General features: G+C 31.3%; 1 protein-coding gene across 1 annotated transcript; it reads left to right on the forward strand.

The window, feature by feature from the left end:
- Positions 1–16,742: 16,742 nt before the first annotated feature.
- On the forward strand, positions 16,743–19,273 carry LOC110668394 (pentatricopeptide repeat-containing protein At2g20710, mitochondrial). The gene is made up of 2 exons (XM_021829599.2): positions 16,743–17,405; positions 17,840–19,273. Exons 1-2 carry the CDS (start codon positions 17,124–17,126, stop codon positions 19,016–19,018), a joined length of 1,461 nt encoding a protein of 486 aa, XP_021685291.1. The 5' UTR covers positions 16,743–17,123; the 3' UTR covers positions 19,019–19,273.
- Positions 19,274–22,383: the final 3,110 nt, after the last annotated feature.

A 22,383-nucleotide genomic window follows, 5' to 3' on the forward strand; every position in this document is an offset into this window, starting at 1 on the left:
CATGCATATAAAATAATTTAAATTAAACTATTATAATTTTATTTCAGGATGACTTAACCCAATAATTATTCGAAGCTAAAATTAGGGAAGCCCAGCTCAATTATGTTATATCATTTACAAACTATTTAAAAATCATAATTTTTTTTTTCATTTATTAATACAAGAACTTAAATTCAAACAGTTCCTGACAAGATTAATGCTACTGCTAGTACATGCAGACTTCTAAATTACAAATTTAGAGAATAATAATACAATTAAGTAATTATTGATAACCTGCGAGAAAAGAAGTAGATTATTCTGAAAAAGGTATCCTCCTGTAACCTGAAAAAATAGGATGAACAGGAGTGAGCATTCGACTATGAGAGTAAAATACCAATTTTAAGTTCAATTTTTATAGCTATCTAAAGCTAATGCATCCTAAAAAGTGGAATGCAACACCATCATAATTTTCATACAAATCACATCATAACAGCAAAAAGGCAATTTGGAGCACTTACACACCTAATAAATTCAAATATTATATATATAGGAGCTGATCCCCTATACAGCTCTCTTAATCCAACCTCTGCCAGCAAGTATCTCTCAAGCCGGACTTTCGCTTGATAAACCAAATGCGGGAGCCAGAGAGATCATCTTGAGCCGTGCCTACCCCAACTTATCCATAAAGGAGAGGGTCCCAGCGAGTATCTCTCAAGCCGCGTCTACCGTCCTATCCATATCCAATACCACGCACCACACGCACGCCAACGCACACACATTGCTCCAAATTATCATAAACAACATCTATAGCACTTCATCAATTAAGAATGCAATATAAAACGTACCTAGTGTTTAACTATATAGATATATATTTATAAGTGATGCATGAGCATGCCTGAACATATAATAATATTGAAATTATAATTAAAATTAATATTTTACTCACAGATTAACTAGAAATTGCTACAGTGGCTGAGAGGAGAAGGAGGAATGAATCCGATCACCTAAATAATTATATTATAATTTTATCAGTGTTAACCCAAATTAAGAATTTTAAAGAAATAAGGACATCTTAATTTATGCCAGAAATCTGGAAGAGTCTCCCCTGTACCTAAGACCTATCCAACCTGCAAAGTGGTTCAAATCACACTTCTAAAATCACATATCTCAACCCATATCTCATCAACAACACAGGGCCCCTCCTGGGCCCTCCAATCCAAGCAAAAACTCACAAAATCAAAAATTACGTTTTAATCCTTGAAATTAACCTTTTTGCACAAATCACTCAAACGAGCTCTAAAAATTCTAAAATTTTGCCTCGCGATCCTTAATAAGGTTATAAAGCTATCACAAAAGGAATTGTAATTTTCTAATCACCCATGAATATTTTATTCAAGAATATTACTCAATTCTATAAGTTTCCAACAGCTAACATATTTTTAATTCAACCCAATTTAATATTCACATATTTAAATCTCTATTCTTAAGCTTCAACCAATCATATAAAATTTAAATATCATAAATTAAGATAATCTTATATGCCCATATACTAAAAATCTAACTAATATATATATATATATATATATATATATATATATATATATATATATATATATTTTAAATATTATATAATCACTCAAAAATTCAACAAACACCATAGAATATCTCCAAATAATTTTACTTTCATCATATATTTTTCTTAGAATTTTTTTCTAATTTTTCCTATTTAAGAAACACTACATTTAAGCACCACAGACTGAGAAATAAGGAAAATAATCTTACCAAAAGCTTATCCGTGTCTCAAAAATTTTGAAAACTTATGAGGAAGCCTCTAAAAGTCGAATCATCCCCAAAGCTCGCCGAAGCCACCGGGCAGGGTGGCTCGCCGCTGGTCGCTGGCGACATCTGCTGGATCTGATTATACCAAAATATTCCTCTCATCTTTCTCAGTCCATAGGTGGTCTCGGATCGTCGATCCAATGGTCGGATCGTCCTAGATCTGATGAAAAAACTTGAAAACTTGAAACTTCTATCTTTCATATTTCACTCATCCAACCTCCATTTGCTGTAAAATTAGTATCAAAAGAAAGCTCTTGGAACAAGCTTTCTTACGCCACTTGAATCACCTCGATCGGACGTCGGATGAAGCTGAAATCGCGCCTGGAAGTTGGACCACCTGCGCAAGCGTTTTTCTCTCTCATCTCTTCCTGCCGTCGCGTCAGGTGGTGCTGCCGGCCAACTGGTGGCTTGCCGACATCTCCTAAAGCTGCTTGGTCGCCGGTCAGTGGTGGTTGCTCCTTCACCAGTCGAAAAATATGGAGAAAGGGGAGAGAAGAGATGGGGGGAAAGAGAGATGTGTGAGGGATAAGGGAAATTCTGCTGGCTTTTTTTTTTTTTTAATTCTGGGAATGAATCTAGACAGCATGTTGTCTAGATTCATTCTTGGAAAAAAAATTTTTTAATTCTTTTCTTTCTCCTCTCTTTAATAATAATAATAATAATAATAATAATAATAATAATAATAATAATAATAATAATAATAATAATAATAATAATAATAATAATAATACATGTAAAAATAATATTCATTTAACAAAACAAAAATATTATTGTGAAAATATTAATTTTAAAACAATGAATAAAATATAAATAAATTATTAGCTTAGTAAATGAAAATATTTATTAATAATTTTTGGTTGTTACAACCACAGCAACCATGATAGCCATAGCATGGAACTGCCAGGGGTTTGGGCATCACCAAATAGTTCGAGCTCTACAAGAGCTCAATTCCAAATATTGCCCCTCCATTGTTTACTTAATGGAGACAAAGAATAAAAGATCTATTTTGGAAAAAGTTAGAAGAAGGCTGGGATTTGTACAAGCTTTTTATGTTGATCCCATTAGAACTGCAAGAGGTCTTGCTCTCTGGTGGCTTAATGATTTGACTATTGATATTTTGGATGCATGCAGTTCTTATATTAATGTAGAAATAAGATTGAAGAAGGAAAATATTAGCTAGCAATCAACTTTTATCTATGGCTGCCCTCGGCTAGAGGAGAGAAGTTCTATGTGGCAAGCAATTGAACTCCTTAATCCAAGACATCAAATTCCATGGCTTTGTATGGGAGACATGAACGCTATTCTATCTCAGGCTGACAAACAAGGGGGCTCTCAGGTTACGTCTTCCCAGGTTAAAAACTTCCAAGATTTTATTTATAATTGTGGCCTTATTGACCTTGAGTTCAAGGGTCCTAAATTCACATGGTTTAACAAATAGTTTGGAAATCTAGCAAATCAGGAATATTTGGATAGGGTGCTCGCTTCAGTGGAATGGAGGGAACTCTTTTTTCAAGCTACTGTCTATCATGAGTCACTCCTTGGGTCAGATCATAGACTAGTAGTTTTGTGTCTTAAGCCGCATGTTTAGAGGAGATGTTATCTCTTTCGTTTTGAAGCTAAATGGCTCCTTCACTAGAATTACCAGACTGTTGTCTCCAGTGCTTGGCATGCAAACTGAAAAGGCTCCTACATGTATACAGTAGTGCAAAATTAAAAAACTGTAGAAGGGCTCTAAGTAGATGGAATAGAGAATAGTTCTAAGGAGCAAAAACAGAAATAAATGGCTTGAAGCAGAAGCTAGAAAGCTTGTATGAAGATCCTTCAAATTCCCATGACAAGACAGTTGAGTGGAGTATTCTCACTCGACTCAATAATCTTCTGAAAGGGGAAGAAGAACACTGGAAATAGAGATCAAGGATTAACGGGTTGCAAGCAGGAGACCAAAATACAAGATTATTCCATTTATCAACAATTCAATGCAGACAAAGGAACTTGATCTTGAAACTTCAAAGACAAAATGGAGAGTGGATTCAAAATGAAGCAAATATCAAAGAAGACTTCTTGGTTTATTTCAAGCAGATTTTTACCAGCAACTTCATGAGTGGTGTGGATGAAGTCTCTAGCCTGCTACCGACTTTGGTCACCCCTTAAATGAATGAGAGATTGCTAGCACCCATCTCTGATATGGAAGTTAAGAAGGATGTGTTTGATCTTGGTGGTTCAAAAGCACCTGGTCTTGATGGTTTCTCTGGCTTATTTTTTCAAAATAGTTGGGATGTAATAGGAAATGATGTTTTGTAACACCCCTACATGCATAGCCTGGTATATTTTACTGTTCCGGTAACTGGTGTCTGTTCGGATAATTAAGGGGATTAGAACCACATCTAAAACACCTAGATAAGCCCTGAATGAAAATAATTAGTGATTGCCAGATAGTTAAGTATAATTAAGAAAAACAGAATATAAAAGGTTAAATGAGCCGGGAGTCACAATGATGGATGACCTTCCCGGGAAATGACTACAAGGTCAGTCCTAACCTTACTTTTAAATTGAAAAATATGACATCGTGGTCCTAAGGACTATTGCAAACCTAGTGGAAAAGAGAAACTCATAGAAAAGAGTTGATAAGCAAGTCAAATAATTAGGTCAGTGATCCAGAAGAAATATCGAATTTTTTGCAAACCGGATCAGGCCGGCGAGGGACAAATTAGTCAATTCACCCCTAGAGGTGACTCCTGACTTAACTGTCCAATAAAATCGGAGAAACAAAAATTTCAGAATCGAGAATTAAATTAAAGAAATAAGAAAAAATTAAGGAAAAAGAAAAAGAATAAATATTTGATTTATTACCTCACTTAAATGGCATCATATATGATGTCAAAATGTAATTATAATTTCCCCAATAATTGACCAAGTCAAAATTAACTTTAATTACACATAAAAGCATAAAAAAATGAAAAGAAATTTCATTTCTTCTTCTTCACTTTTGGCAGAGACCTATACTCCTCCTCCACCTCCATTTGCAACCTCCATGAAAGCTTGGTCTCAAGCTTTTAATTCCACAAGTCAACCTTAAATTTCCCAAAAATCCCCCCTAAACCTTGCTATTTCTACTTGTAAAGAAGATTGATAAAGAAAATTTGAAAGAAAGTGGAGAGAATTTGAAGATTGAAATTCAAAGTCAAGGTTAGTGTTCTAACTCTTCAATTCCTCTTTAACTTTATGTTTATGTATGTGAAATAAACTTAGAATTGATGAAAGAAATGAAATAAGTCAAGTGCGTGGGTTACATGTGGAATTCGACGAGCTTATAGAGGGACTGAAATTGTTTGAGTTTGATGAAGTTTAAGTGATGTAGAAGTGTAATTAAGTATGTAGATTAAGGATATACACTTTGATTTCATTAAGTGAATAAAATTAATAAATTAGGGTTCTTAAACTTTGAAGTTTGGGAGAAAAATTGGACGAAATGGTCACTTGATGCAGAAGACCTTAATTGAGGTTAGAAATGGTCAATTGGGACCACTTGTGACGTGTTGGAATTGGTAGAATTGAAAAGCAATTTGGATTGCTTAGGGGTCCCAATCTGGCAGTTTGACCTAGGTCCCTTTGAGGGACCAAAACTAAAATTTTACTAACCCAATTGGTATGAGGCCAATTGGGAATGAAAATAGACACGTAATGACACATTTTTCATTTAGAAATCATGCCCAGAAAATGACATTTAGATAGTAAACAATTAGGTCAAACCCAGATATTGTGCACTACTACTATACCAAAATGACCAAATGAACAGTGTGGCCATAACTTGGGCTAGACAGGTCCAAATGACCTGCTTTTTGTGGCATTGGAAAGCTATGACATGGAACTACAACTTTCATGAAGAACAATAGCCCAAATTCTGCCCATAACCAAGTGTAATTGCCAACCAAAGTTGGTATCTTAAAACTGCCAAACTTAAAAGTTACCCAGAATTCTGGGTAACACCAATCCGGCCAGCCTTATTCAAATGGCCATATCTTGGCCTACAATACTCCAAATGGAGTGATTTAAAAAGAGAATTAAAGATAAAACAATAAGGAATAACTTTGATGAAGAACACTTAGCCAAATTTCTACAGTAACTAGACCAATAAAATAGTGCAAGACAGGGGAACAAAACTGAAAAATAGCAATTTCTCTTAGGAGAGTTAGAAGTTGAAATGGCAACTAAGACCAATAAATTTGACACTCAAAATGTGGTATGTGGATGTAATTGGAATTCATATACCTATTAAGTATGAGAAAGTCAATATTTTGACTTGAATAGTACCATGAATAGTAACCCCGAAATGTAAATTTTTAAGAACATGATTTTAAGCATATTAAGATTAGAATTAAGTAGATATGAATTTATTTATTGGATTTATTATAAGTTGTGATACTAAAACAGTGCAAATTATGTGTTTCAGTTGAGAAGAATACGGAGAAAGGAAAGGAAACATCGAGTCAAGGCCTAGAGGCGACTTGCACGAGGTTTGTGCACAACATAAAAACTTCTTTGAATTTTCTTTTGCAAATTGTGTGGAATGGACTATAAAAAATTAAATTGTGACTTATTTGTATAGAAAATTTTGATTTAAAGGAATAATATGCTATTGACCTAAACTGTTGGGAAAATAAATTGTATGTGTTTGATTTGCAAATTACTGTTTAGAAAATTGTTAAAATAGTTTGAACCGCAGTATCATGACCAAATGTCTGAATGTCTCATTAGCTTGACTAGTGGGAGGATTTAGTTTTGTATTCCTTCTCTGGCTAAAGTGTTGAGATGTGTGCCAGTATAGGAAGAAATTTGAATGGGTACCCATAGATTTGAGCTAGCTAGCCTTGGTATTCCTTATAAGCTTCTAGCTATTGAGATGAACAATATATTTACAGCATGATATGACTATGTGTTTTTATAAAAATTTGTTTTGTAACTTTTAAAGTGAAAAATTATTTGACTAAAATTTTAAATTGTGACTTGTATCTGTTTACCATTTTCGGTACCATATTTAGAATAATTGTGATTTAAATTATGCATAAAATAGTATTTTTAGTATGTTATACACCACTGAGTCATTGTACTTAGCGATGGTTTTTTATTGCTGTCGCAGGTAAAGAGACTAGTAAAGTAGCTGAGTGATCTGCTGAGAATCATAGTACTACCTTTGGATCTTTTGTCGAGTATTACATTATACCCTTATTGTACATATTTATTTTGATGTATGTAACTATATGTACACTTTGTAAATTGGTCTTGAGCAATTGTACAGAACTTGTATTAATAGTATTTTGGATTTCCTGATGTAAATTTAGACCGATGAATGTAAATCAATCTTTCTTTAATGGAATGTGAATGAAATTCTTTAGTATTAGTTTTAAACATAATTGAGTTGAGAATTGACTTGAAATGAGGAGTTTGAGAAAAATTGTGTTGATTTGAGTTGTGATGGTGGTTGATTTTGATGAAGTGAATTATAGGAAGTGCTTTTCTACAGGTCAAAAATTTTAGTTTTTCTCAATTATAGCCGGTACTCTGCCAAAATTTTCATAAAATTTGCGTAAAAATAAAAATGGTCAAAATTTTACCTAACTCTTAAACTTCGATTAAACATTTTTAATACCTGCTAGAAATGCTCACCACCTTCAAAAAGTAAGAAAATTGTTTTAAAATCCATTGTAGTGTATTTAATGGGTTATTGGTAGGTGAAGTTTAGTAATTCATTAGGTATACTACGGGATCATGTTATACCTTACAGAGGGGTAAGGTGTGACATGTTTGTAGTGCTATTAAAAGCTTTTATACCACTGGCTTTTTTTCCAAGGAGATGAAAAGGACCAACATAATCATTATTCCAAAATGTAAAAATCCCACTGCCATAAATTAATACAGACCTATTAGCCTGTGCAACTTCATTTATAAGGTGATTTCAAAGACTATTGTTAACATACTCTAACCTTGGATGAATTCTTTAATTTCACAGGACCAAGCAACATTTATTCCTGATAGAGCAATTCAAGATAACATCATAGTGGCTCATGAGGTCTTCTATTTCCTACGTACATCTAAATCCAAAGCAAGCTCCGTGGCACTAAAATTGGACATGCACAAAGCTTATGATCAAGTAGAGTGGAAATTCTTGCAGACAGCCCTTCTGAAGTTTGGATTTCATCCTTCATGGGTTCAATTGGTAATTCAATGTGTCTATGCAGTCTCTTATTCTATTCTGTTCAATGGATCCCTATCCCCTCCTTTTTCTCCTTCGAGAGGACTCCGACAAAGAGATCCCCTCTTGCTTTATCTTTTCCTCTTTGTTTCTCAAGCCCTCTCATACCTTATTAAGAAAGAAGTTAATGCGGGGAACCTGAAAGGCATTAAGATGTCAAGAAATACCCCACCTGTTTCTAACATGTTGTTTGTTGATGACACTCTTATATTTGCAAAAGCTTCGAGATGTGAAGCCATGGTGATTCAGAAGATTCTGCATAAGTATGAAAGAGCAACAGGCCAAAGGATTAATTTCCATAAATCAAACATTCAATTCAACAAATATACCCCTCTTAATTTGAAGCGAGATATTCTCTCCACACTAGGGATGATTGAGATGTTTCCAATTGACAAATGTAACACCCCTACATGTATAGTCCTATACATTCTACTGTTCCGGTGACTAGTGTCTGTCTGGACAGTTAGGATGTCTAGAACTATGTCTGTACCACCTAGAAAAGTCCGAAACAAAAATTAATTGTAATTACCTAAAAGTAAAATACAAATAAAAAAAAACAAAGCATAAAGGGTTAAATGAGCCAAGGCTACACCGATGGGTGACCGAACCGGGAAGTGACTGCGAGGTTAGTCGTAACCCTAATTTCGTATAGGACATTATGACACCACAGGCCTAGGAATTATTGCGAAGCTAGTGGAAATGAGAGAACCACAAAAAAGAATTGAGAACAAGGTCAAATAAGTATATCAGTGTTCAGGAAGCAATACAATGCTATTGGTAAAACGGATCTGACCGGTAAAATGCATTTTGGTCAATTCACTTGAAGAGTTGACTTTTGACCTAAATAGAAATTAAAGTAAGTGAGATTAAAACATTTGAAATGAATTAAATTAACAGAGATGTGTATGAAATTTTATAAAGGACATACATGGAATTACTCAAATTGTAATAATAATAATAATAATAATAATAATAATAATAATAATAATAATAATAATATTATTATTATTATTATTATTATTATTATTATTATTATTAGAGAGATATTTTGAAAATAAGACAAATACATTAATTACCATCTTATCTCACCTTCTTCTTCCTCCCCACTTGTGCCGTCTGCTTCCTTCACTTTCATCCTCCATTGTTGTTCCATCTAAGGTTTTTAAACCCTTAAATTCTCCCCTAATTCCCATAAATAATCAAGAGAAAACCTGAAATTGGACCTTGATTGGAAGGAAGGAAACAAAGAAATCAAGGAATTTGAAGATTTTAAAGATAGAAAAAAAATGCCAAGTGAGGTGAGTTGCAATCCAAGCTTACTTATTGTATATTCACTTAATTAAGTTTAATTATGGGGAATTACCATGGGAATTGATGAAATTATGCATGATATAGGGAGAGTAAATTTCGGCTAGGTTGAGGACAGTTAGGGTTTATGAGCTTTAATGCAATTAAGTTTGAATTCTAACATGAATGAAGATATAGACATGAATTTCATACTTGAATTTGATTGAAATTGAAAGTTGATAATTAGGGTTCTTGACATTAAGGTTTTGGGAGAAAAATTAGAGAAATTGATGAATTGGTGCCAATTGACCAAATTGATATTTAAAGTGGCCAATTGGTATGTTTGGAAGTTGATTGAATGCATGGAAATTTAAGTGGGATTGAAGGTGATGCTGCCCTAATTTGGACAACCTGACCATGGTCCGCTCAAATGGCCATAATTGCAATTTTGTTACTCTAATTGCTGTGAGGCCAATAGGAGATGAAAATTAAGATCCAAAGCTACAATTTTCATGTAGAAACCTTGCCCTAAAACTAACCTTAAGTTAGTAAAAAATTGGGTTGAATCAGGATCACACACCCTGCCCCTGTACAGAATTGACCATATGAATAGTACTTGTTCAAATGGTCATAACTTGGTGTAGAAAGGTCCAAATGAGTTTATTTTTGGACCATAGGAAAGCTATGACATAGTACTATAACTTTCATGAAGTACACAAACCCAAATTCTGCCCATAACCAAGTCAAATTATTAACCAAAATTGGTTGCTCAAAACTGCCAGAACCAAAATGGTACCCAGAATTCTGGGTTTGAACCAATCCGGCCAGCCCCCTTAGAAATAGCATAACTTGAGCTACAAAACTCCAAATGGAGTGATTCAAAAAGGGAATTAAAGCTAAGACATTAAGGAACAACTTTGATGAAGGGAAGTCAGCCAAATTCCCACTGTAGAGAGTCTAATGGAACAGTAGAAGTAAATGACCCAAAACTGAAAATTTGCCAATTCTCCTAGGAAACCTTGAATTGAGTTTGGCAATCAATACCAACAAAAATGTGACCCAAAATGTGGTATGTGGGAGTAATTAGAATTAACAAACCTATTTAGTATGAAAAAGTCAATATTTTGACTAATTGGTCAAATGAATAGTAACCACCATAATAAAAAACGTAAAGAATTTAATTTATGGGACCTTAGAAGTAAAATAAAGTAAAGTGAAAATTTTAATTATTGAAATTTCTATTAGAAATAATTTGAATAAGTATTGAAACACTGTGATTTGTTTCAATAGAAAAAGAGACCGGAAGGTACAAGTAAAGAGTGAGTCAAGGCAATGAGGTAACTCACTAGAGGTTTGTACACAACTAATTTTATTTAATTGATTTTAATATTGTAAATTGTTTTGAATGAATTGTGAGTTTGAATGTGTTGGTGACAATTGTGATTTTCTCTTTAAACTTTATGAATTGTGTGTTGCTAACCCTATAAAGGTAAATTCTTGAATGATTTGTGTTAAGTGAATTGAAATGCAATTATTTGAATGGAAATTTTATGAATTAGTTTTTAAACCACAGTTAGCATGACAGTCCCGTTCGGAAATCCCCAATAGTAACGGCTATTTGGGGTTTATCAATTAAAAATTACTTATGTCTCCCATTAATAACGGTTAGTGGAGTAAGACTATATGAGTACTCATTAGCTAGCTAGCCCTTCCCTCATTAATAATGGTTAGTGAGGTGTTTTTCTTTGTCGTGGTGTATAACACGTTATTGATCGTGAAATTTTGTGTTATGGTCTAAACTGTGTGTTTTTGACAATATTTTTACTTTGTGATTTGTGAAATGTGGTTTGAAATAAATGATTCATGTTAACTTAAGATTTTGGAAAACATTTCCTTGGATATGAAAAATTTTGATTTGTTATGTTTTGATTTATTATGCTTTATAATGAGCTAAAGTTTTCTTAGTTGTGTACCACTGAGTATAATTACTCAGCAATAGCTTTTATTTGCTGTCGCAGATAAAGGAAATGACAAAGCAGCAGAGTGAGCTGCTATAGTGACAGGGGAGTACAGTTTGAGGATCTTTTTGTACGGGTATATTATTTATACCCTTATCAATTGGTTGATGTAAATACTTTTATTCATATGTATCTTTTTTACTAATTGAGCAGTTGTACAGTAAAATTTGTAATGATATTACTTTTGCTTTCTTTCTTGAAAAATTTAGACTTTTGTATTTATATCGAATATATTAAATGAAATTGATGGATATGGAAAATGTATTGAGATTGTGTTGAATTAAGGCCTATTGAAGTTGAGATTGAGAATTTTGTATTGGAAGTATTTTCTGTTCAGGTTTTGGAAAAATTGTTTTCTTAAATTACAGCTGGCACTCTGCCGAAATTTCTATAAAAATTATAGAAAATAAAATTAACGAAAATTTTAACTCATAATTTTAACTTCAATTAAAGGTTTTTAAATAGTGCTTTAACATTACTTTACAATTTCAAAGGAATTGGATTTGCTTAAAATCCCTTATAGTATATTTAATGGGTTATCGGTAGGCGAAGTTGGTAATTCATTAGCTATACTACGGGATCATGTTATACCTTACGGAGGAGTAAGGTGTGACAATAAATGCCTTGGACTTCCAGCTATGTGGGGAAGATTCAAGACTCAAACTCTACAATTCATCAAGGAAAAAATTGAAGCAAAGACGCAGTCTTGGAAACAACTTTTGTCTCAAGCTGGACGTGAAACTCTAATCAAGTCAGTGCTGTGTGCTATTCCCTCATACTCCATGGCTATCCTAAAATATCCGAAAAGTTTTTGTCAGGATTTAAATCGCAAGGTTTCAAGCTTCTGGTGGGGCAAAAAAGATAAGGAGAGGAAAATGTGTTTGATTGGGTGGAAGCAAGCTTCTTGCCCTAAATTTCTTGGCGGCATGGGGTTTAAAGATTTTGAGAAATTCAACTTAGCCTACTTAGCAAAACAAGTGTGGAGACTTATCACCAACCCTTCTAGTTTGTGGGCAAAAATTACGAAGGGTTTATATTTTCCATACTCCTCCATATGGCAAGCGAAAAAATCTTGGAGGAGTTCTTGGGTCTGGAATAGCTTAGTAGCAGGCAGAGAAGTCTTAAAGGAAGGAATTCGGTATAATATTGGGCATGGAACTAACAATCTTATTTGGGAAGATCCATGGATTCCTTTAGTAAGAAATTTTAGAGTACAGAGGCCTCAAAACTGCCCTTTAGATGTGAATCTAGTATCTGATTTGATAGACCATGACCAACTGAATTAGAAAACTAATCTGGTAACAAACCTTTTCGGTCCAGATATATTCAGGGCCATTCTAGCTATTCCTGTAGCCCCACGAGGGGTTGGAGATTCTATAGTATGGCACTTTGAAGCTAATGGTAGGTACAAAGTTTGATCAGGGTACAGGGTTCTATCGAAGAATTACATTGAAAGCCGAGCACAAAATAGTCAAATGTCCTTCCTTCTCTCTACTCAAATTTGGAAATCAACATGGAAGTTACCTCTACTACCAAAGGTTAAAGTTTTTATCTAGAAGGTGATTCATAATGCTATTCCAGTTTGTGATAACCTTAAAAAAAGAGGAGTCCCTCTTTATGCCACTAGTCCAATCTGTAATCAGGGTGATGAGACGGTAAAACATGCCCTCTTTTGGTGTCACCATGCCAAAGCAACTTGGCTTTTGAGCCCCTGCAATTATAGACTTGACCCCTACAGGTTCTCCTTTTTTGCGGCCTGGTGGAGGAATCTAATCTAGGAACTCATAGATGGCAATTTTCAAGTGGACCTTGTTATAACTGCTGCTTACACGGGTTGGTATATTTGGAAGGAAAGAAACAAAGCTATCTTTGAATCTCAACCCCCAGACCCCAAAGCTTCTTGTTACAAAATAGCCAGAGCTTTGACTGACCTTAATTTTTTAGAGCTCAATAGCAACACCTTGAGAGCTACTGGAGACTGCAACTCGAACCCCCCATTGTAACGATTGGGCTCTAACCACTAGAGGAATTGTCCGCTTTTGCCGTAAGCCTCACGGTTTTGTCCCATAGGTTGAATGGAGAACTTCCCAGGAGGTCACTCATCCTAGGATTTCTCTCAAGTGAGCACGCTTAACCCTGGAGTTCTTCAAACTCTCCAGGCCATTCCACCAAAAGGTGCCTCTAGTGATTAGTTCCTCTATTTTATATATCATTATTTTTTGAATCCAAGACCATCTCCGTTTGATATAGTTTCATATAATGTCAGTTTTTTTTTTATTTTTAATTATTTTTTATTTTTTTTAAATTTTGTTTGATAAAATTAATTGTGCAAGCCATATCAATAAATATTAATATATTTATTTTTATTTAATATATAATATTTTGCATAATTTTATATTTTCTTATGATATGAAGAAAAATTTTTAAAATAAATTTGATAAATATATTAATTAATAAATTATTTATAAATAAAAAATTAATAACTAAAATTTTCTTTTATATAAAAAATAAAGAACGATGCTAATATTAGTATATTATTATTATTTTTAAGTGGAATGATTATAGTAAAAACATAAAAATAATTATTTGATTTATAGTAAAACTCTTTGTCAAGTTAGCATATAATGTATTTTTAAATTTTTTATGATTAATTTTCTAAAAGTATAAATCAAATTTTAATAAAAAAATTTATTAAATCTAATAAACAAAAAATCTATTAAATGAAATGATACTTGTATTCATATTAAAATTATACTCTTTTTAAATTAAAATATCACTTTGTATTTATATTTAAATATAAATTTTTAAATTAAAATAATAATTTTATATTAAAAATATGATTTTAAAATTTTTTTATACGTATTTATTATTTGACAAGTTAAGATAAAATTAAAAATAAAAATTATTAAACTTTTAGTAATGTACTATTTTAAAATAAAAAAATCATATTATAAATTCTAATCCTATTAAGTATATTAATTTTATAATTAATTTCGAACCTGTTATTATTATTTTTTAAATATCATATATTTTTTATTTAATTTTTTTTCATATATAATTTATTTTATATACTTTATATGATAATTATATATTATTTAAAAATTTTATACCTATATAATTTTATTATATATTACATACTAATTAAATATATATATATATATAAAATTAAAAAATATATTTTTTTATGAACAATTTTTGATGAAAAATTAAATTAAAATAAAGCTTCAAAAAACTTAATGAAAGAATTTATATACGTGGCTGGCAAAAATTATTATTTTTTTTCTTGTTCTTTAACTTAAATTCAAATATAATAGTATTAAAATATTTTTTCATAGACAATTATAATATAGACGTAGAAATCTATTATAATTCATTAAAAAAGTACTTCACATAAACAAAACACCTTTCAATTTTTGTAAATATTATAAATTATGAAGTTACTTTTATAAAATCTTATTTTAAATTATATTATTTTAAAAATTAATTAAGTAGAATTTAAATAAAAGTTTGAATAAAAATTTTATATTTATAAAAACTTTAAAATTATATAAATAATTAAATTTTAATTCATAAAAATTTTAAATTTATATAAAATTAAAATTAAATTAAATAATAAAAAATATATAAATAATAAAAAGTAATTTAGGCAAACTCAATATTCCCCTTCCCTTCAAACATTTATATATTATATAAATATTATAATTATTATTATTACTATCTAGAAATATTAAAAAAACAATATTAATAAAAGTTTTCATAATATTTAGAGTTAGTATTCTATTAAACGTGTAAATTTAATTTGTAAGTAACAATTTGCTCTTAATTCTAATGTAATTTACAATATATTTAATTTATATTTCAATAACTAATTTTTTATTGAAAAAATAATGTACATATAAATTATTTTATTTATTATACCTGTTACCATAAAAATAGTATTAAACTTTTTTTTAAAAAATAGGTTAATTAATTTACTTTTTGTAATTAATACTACTATTATCTTCTTTTATAATAAACTCTATAATTAAAAATTTTTCAATATCAAACTTTTATATATTCTATTCAATGTATTATAATAAATAATAAATAAATATTATATTATTAATATTAGTTGATTTTAAATTAAATTATACATATAATTAATATGCAATACAGTGAATGATATAAATTTTATTTTAATTGAATTGATTAAATAATTATAATAATAAATACAAATACATAATACTTCTATTTATAAGATGTAAATATAATATTTTATATTATTATAAAAAAATTAGATATATTTTTAATATATGTATTTTTTATTTATTAATTGTACTAATATAATAAATATTAAAAAAAAAAAAACTCCATAGCATCGCACGGGTTTACCAGTACACCAGCAGTCTCTTTCCAAATCGTTGACAACCTTTTACTGTTCTTGTCCTTTCTTTCAACAGAAGCCAGTCAGGTTCATGCTCCAAATATTTTCCGCTTTCTACCCAATTTCGTTGAAAATCCAATGGATGCAGCGCATCAAGGCAAGAGAGTGGCAACAGAGAGAGATGGAACTTAAACAGTGTTCTTGGAAAGATCCGTATTTGACGAGTCAATGGATTAGGTTATTTTGAAATTTATTCCCATCATTTTCGGTAACGAGTTTTAAGGTACCCTATATTTTTTATTTATATTATTTTTTAAAAATTAAAATAATACTTTAATTAGAGTTAATAAAAATATGATGATAAGAGTTTACATTATTTAGTTTCAAATAATAAGATTGAATTGATTAAATTTAATTATTTTAATAAGTGTAAATCTAATTTAATTTAATATTCAATTAATAATAATAAAAATTTTTAAATTTAATTATTAATTTAATTACATTTGATTTGATAACTAAAATATTTGAAATAACAAAATTTTTATTAATTAATATATAATTATAATTTTATTAATGTTATATAATTAATTATATGATTTTGTAATAATATTTAATTTATAATTGCTATTTTAAATATTAAAGCATATTTGTTATTTTAATAAATAGAAAAAATTATAGATATACATTTATTAATATTTTATTAAATAATTAATAATATAAAATATATATTTTATTTTTTAAATTAATTTAATTATAACTAATAATCAATTAAAAATTTTTAGTTTTAATTTTTTTAATTTTAATTTAATCTATTTAATATTTTATAAAATAATATTATTATTTTTATATTTAATAATTAACCTAACAACTATTTTTACACGGTAATGAATATATAAACATCCAACAACTAAAACAACTTTCTGGCTACTTTCTTCTCCTCCGACTTCTTCACTGTACTTGTCAACATTTAACTGGTTCTGCTCGTCGAGGAATTAATTCTTTAAGAGCCGCTAAAACATAGGAGCTAAGCTTTGGCAGGTCATCATCATTATCATCAACGTTCCCATCCAAAACGCCACCATTTCTTGGTCTCACGAGCTCTTCTTCCATCCTCCTGGAATCCTGGAGCTTTTTTTCGCTGTCGCTGACGGTGGAGACTCCAGAGAAAAGCCTAGGAAAGCAAAGCAGAGCAGCGGAAGCAATATGAGTTGGGCGTGTTTGGGAGTTTCGGGCCAATAGAAAAGCCCAGGCCCAAATACTAGAGCCCATTATCTTCTTTAAACCCTATGTACTCTGGTCTCAAAACCCGTGTCCTACTCCTATCCTCGATCTTCTCTCTCTTTGAACTGGAAATTTTCTTCATTTCTTGGTGCCATTGTTTCAAGAAATGAATTTTGCTCGATTAGTTACTCGTTTGGGTTTCCGAAATCTGTCAGTTTCTTCGTTTCACTCGACAACACCACTGCCAGCCCACCATGTATTTGGAAGGGCAAGGAAAGACTCACTGAACGAGCTCTACCGTCGGATTTCGCCGGTCGGAGATCCAAAGGTCTCCATTATTCCGATTCTTGACCGTTGGATTGAAGAAGGAAGATCCGTAAATAAAAACCAACTCCAAGTTTTTATCAAGGAATTTCGGTACTACAAGCGTTACAGTCATGCTCTTGAGGTACTGGCTTCATTGGCCTACTTTTAGCTCCAGTGGATTGATTCAATTTCCATTTCTTGTTATAGAAAAGATTTCCTTTTATCTTCTCTTATTTTAATTTTTGATGATTGAAGTATAATATCTGCGTAAATGTTGTTATTCTTGAAGCAAATTAAAAATAATTATTTTGATTGGTAATATATGGATGGAAAGTTCCCTTGTTGATCAGTGTGACAACTGCTTTCTGTGTTTATGTGCATGATGTATTCTATTAATAGCAACCATTCCTATAATGTTTTTCCCTATTTGCAGTATATATATATATATGGACAATAGTTTTGTTATTGAATTTATTCTATTAAAAATGTGTGTTATTGCATGTCAAGGTGGATTGTATTTTAGATTGTTTCTTGAGTTGTGTATTCTGATTAGATTATCTCATTACCTTTCTTCAGATTTCAATGTGGATGACTGATAAAAGATACTTTGCACTTACAACTCGTGATGTTGCCCTCCGGCTGGACTTGATATCAAAAGTTCATGGTATAGAACAAGCGGAGAGATATTTCAATAATATTCCACAACAACTCAAAGTCCTTGAGGTTTATGGTGCGCTTCTCAACTGCTATGCCTATGCAAGATCTGTTGAAAAAGCAGAGGCAGTAATGCAGAAGATGAGGGATTTGGGTTTCTGTAGGGAAACATTGACTTACAATGTAATGCTTAATCTTTATTATCAGACTGGAAATGTTGAGAAATTTGATGCACTAACGCATGAGATGGAAGAAAATGGCATTGCTTATGACAAATTTACACTTACCATTCGACTGAGTGCATATGCAGCTGTTTCTGACATTGAGGGAATGGAGAAGACTATAAAAAAGATGGAATCTGATTCAAGGGTTGTTTTGGACTGGGCTAGTTATGCTGCCGCAGCAAGTGGGTATACAAAAGCTGGGCTTGTGGACAAGGCTTTGGAAATGCTGAAGAAATCTGAGGGACTTATTACTAGCAAAAAAAGAAGTACAGCATATAATTTCCTTCTGACACAATATGCTGCAACAGGGAAGAAAGATGAAGTATTAAGACTCTGGGAACTATACAAGAAGAAAGCAAAGATTTACAATATTGGGTATTTTAGCATCATCTCGTCTCTATCAAAGCTTGATGACTTTGAAAGTGCAGAAAAGATTTTCGAGGAGTGGGAATCCCAGAATCTAAAATATGATATTCGTGTTCCAAATTTCCTCATTGGTGCATATTCCAGAAAAGGTCATTTGGATAGGGCTGAAACACTTATCAACAGGGTAATATCGAAAGGAGAGAAACCTGATGCGTTTACATGGTTTCATTTGGCAGAAGGATACCTTCAGAATAATCAGACTTCAAATGCTGTTGAAATGATGAAAAAAGCAGTGGTAGTTTCTACACCCGGGTGGAAGCCAACCTGTGAAAGTGTGACTTCCTGTCTGGAGCACTTGAAAGAGGTGGGAGATTTAGACAAAGCAGAAGAGTTGATAAAATTACTTCTTGACAAAGACATTATTTCTTTAGATGTCCAAGAAAGATTGTTGAATGGTATGAAAGCTGAGAATTCAAGCTTGGTTACACTTGGGGCATTAAATGATGATTAATTGCTTCAAAATGGCAACACATTGAGTTCTTGGAGCCAGAGGGGGATAGTAGTTATTGGATATCAGAGGAGAAATGTGTAATGCAAATCTGAAAAGTCTCTTAAATGTGAGAGCAAAAGAAATGAAGCAGATGTGGGAAAGACTTAGGATGTTCATTCTAGGAAATATATTTATCTGTTATGAACTGGTCCATGATTAAAAGCAAGCTACGTCCTGTTTCTTCATTTCAGATTAGAAAAGAAAACTGTTATTTAATTGCTTGATCAAAATGCTTTTAGTTTGTTGAAAACATGGAAGCTTGAGAGACTGATTTCTCACTTTGTTGAATCTAGGTGGCTGCGGCCAAACATTCAGAACAACTATAGATGGATAGTTGTGGCTGAATTTTAGTAAGAGAGCACAAATTTGCTTCCATTTTGTTGAAAAATGAGTAGTCTTGTGATTGGTTGAAACGGAGCGAAAGATCATGTACCTTCCAATTTAAGAACAATTTAAAATCTTTTAACTTAATGATTTTTAGCCTACATGATTCTCGTAAACGAATATATATAGAGAAGTATTGAGAAATTGGTAATTTGCACTCATTGTCCCTAATGTAGGAGGCTAGAAGCTATTGCATGCATTCTTTGGGAGGGCTATGATCTAAATAAAAATTAACATTCACAATTTATATTATTTTATTTAAAATAGAGATAAAAACATATCTATCGTAATGATAGATGTATGTATTCATTGCTAATAATATAGTTTGGCAATGAGGAAATTGTCACTAATTCATATTGATTCACCGCGAATCACTATTAGTGACAATGTATTCATACTATTTTATAGCCTTGCGGCTACTTCAAATAAGAAGCTTATTCACGTTAATAATTTTTAGCAACAATTTACTAACCGTTAAAATTATAAATAATTTTAATTTCTAATATTATTATAATTATATAATTAAAATTTTAACAGTAATTCTACCAAAAAATATAATTATAATTCTATATTTTATTTTTATAAATATTATTAGTTCATTAAAAACGATTTAGTTTATCTATAATACATATTAGGAGGAAATATTAGTTTTGCTAAAAATACCATTATAAAAATATTAATTAATATCAATAATGTAAATTAAAATTTTAATATTATTATAAACTTAATTTTAAATGGAATTGTAACAACATAAGAAGTCCTATTATAATTCTTAATTTAAAATTAGAAGCTATCTTTCTTTTATAAGAATTTGATCTCTCCTTAATTATCTTTTTATAATTTAAACAAAATAATAATTTTAATATTATATTAATATCTAAAGAGAATAAAAAGTTCAATTTTATAAATTTTAAAGCATGTGAAATGAAATAACTTAGAGAAAGCTTTCAAAAACATAAAGGGAAGAAAAAAATTTCTTTCCAATATGATTAAGAATTTCACTTCCACTAGGTATCACAAAGCACAATGGATTAGGTTCCCAGTCGCGTATATGTACACCACAGAACAACAATGATGATTAGATCATCAATCACCTTGGTTTCACAGTTTTTGTTCATGTGTATGAAGGGAGAGGTGTGGAGATAGTTGATTCTAGGGAAGAAGGTATAGGTGTGATTTCTGATGCTGATTAGAGAAACCATCTGGTTATGAGATGGTTGTTTTTGAGGTTGTCCTATGCAGTGTTAAACATGATCCTAAAGTGATGTCTAAGTTTCATATGTATGACAATATCTCATCTGTCCACTACCCTTTTTGCAGAATTTTTATTAGGATTAGCAGCAGCTGCAGATGATTTTCCAAAACTTGCAACAGTGATTGGTATTGATCTTGGGACTCTTTATTCTTGTATGGGCATTTCTCGAAATGGAAAGATTTTAGCCAATGACCAAGGCAACAAAATAACTCATAATGGGTAGCCTTCATTGACACAGGCGTTTGATAAGGAAGGCTACAAAGAATATTTAGCAGCTTTCAATCCAGAAAGCATAAACTTTGATGTTAAGCATCTCATTGAAAGAAAGTAAGGAACTATCTTCTTCTTCTTCTTCCCTTTATTTTTATTTTTATTGATGACTCAGAAGCCATTTTTTGTTTTAATCAATAAAATATTGATATGGGTTGAATCGATTTAGGCTTCACTTGATTTGCAGGTTTATAATCTAGACTCGAAAGGTTCAGAGAGATAAAAATTCTTACTTTATAAGATGGTGAATAAGAATAGTAAACCTTATATACAAGTAGAAGTGAAAGGGGAGAATAGGATTTTTAGCCTCGAGGAGGGATGAACATTTTGGTTTATGACCTGGGTGGTGGGACATTTAATGTTAGTACCCTAACAATTGAAAATAAAATGACAATTAAATAAGTAAATAAATAGTTATTACTATTTAAATAACCTTGATATTAAATATTTAATAAATAAAAAATAATTTTAGTATTAAAATATTAAAAATTTCAATATCATAAAATTAAAATTCTTAATAAAAAAAGTAAGCTGAAATACTAATTAAAAAAATGATATTTATAAAATAATTATTTAAATAACTTTAATACTAATTATTTAAATAAAAAATATAATTTTAATATTAAAATATTAAAAATTTCAATGCTATAAATATTATAATTAAACTAAAATTGTAAATGCCATTCTTTTCCCTTGGCCCTCATTTTTTCTCATTTTCTATTTTTTCAACCTTTAGTTCTAGTTGAGCAACTCTGCTTTTTCAGAGGCTTCCCCTGCTCTTTTTGGGCAGGAGGAAGCTCCTTTTTCCAGCCTCGATTGTGGGTTCACCCTCCTTATGAGTGGGTAGGTGTAAATAGTTTTAGTTGATGTTTGTTTTGGAGCAGATTTGTGCAAATGATGAGGATGATTATTTGATCTACTGCTGTAGGTGGTTTAGTGGTTTTGTTATGTTGTTGGCTTAGCTTTGGTGGCCATGCATGTTGAAGTTGTTGGGGGACAGTAACGACTCTATGGGTTTAATTGTGCGGTGAATGAAGTTTTATGTTTGCAGATATGCCTAGTTTGGGAGATCAGAGTTTTCTCATTCATTGCGTCGGTGTATACTTTGTTTCTTTCTGGTCTGGCATGGAACAATCGTTTGTGGCAACTCGCGAGGTGCGATACAAAAGATCTGCCCAGAAGGTGCGAATGGGACACCCAAAAGACCCATCGCCGATGTCCTATGCTTGTTGTGGCATCAATACAAAGCATTGTTTCGAGATCTGCATGCTGCCTCTCCTATTTTATCAAATATCAGGTTATGTGAGGTTCCTCTATTTTGGGTCTATTTTTATGCTTGAATAATCCTAGCGTCTGAATCTGTGATGCCTCTTTGGAATTGTTGGAAGATACTCATTTTTGTTGGAGTTTTGCTGGA

The sequence above is a fragment of the Hevea brasiliensis genome, chromosome 3 (assembly GCF_030052815.1).
Source record: "Hevea brasiliensis isolate MT/VB/25A 57/8 chromosome 3, ASM3005281v1, whole genome shotgun sequence".
NCBI classification, from domain to species: Eukaryota; Viridiplantae; Streptophyta; class Magnoliopsida; order Malpighiales; family Euphorbiaceae; genus Hevea; species Hevea brasiliensis.

What these genes read in the sequence shown, in the direction of transcription:
- LOC110668394 (XM_021829599.2), top strand. Translation starts at nt 17,124, where the DNA reads ATGAATTTTGCTCGATTAGTTACTCGTTTGGGTTTCCGAAATCTGTCA. An exon ending in GTTACAGTCATGCTCTTGAG is followed by an intron (nt 17,406 to 17,839) that starts GTACTGGCTTCA and finishes ACCTTTCTTCAG; the next exon opens with ATTTCAATGTGGATGACTGA.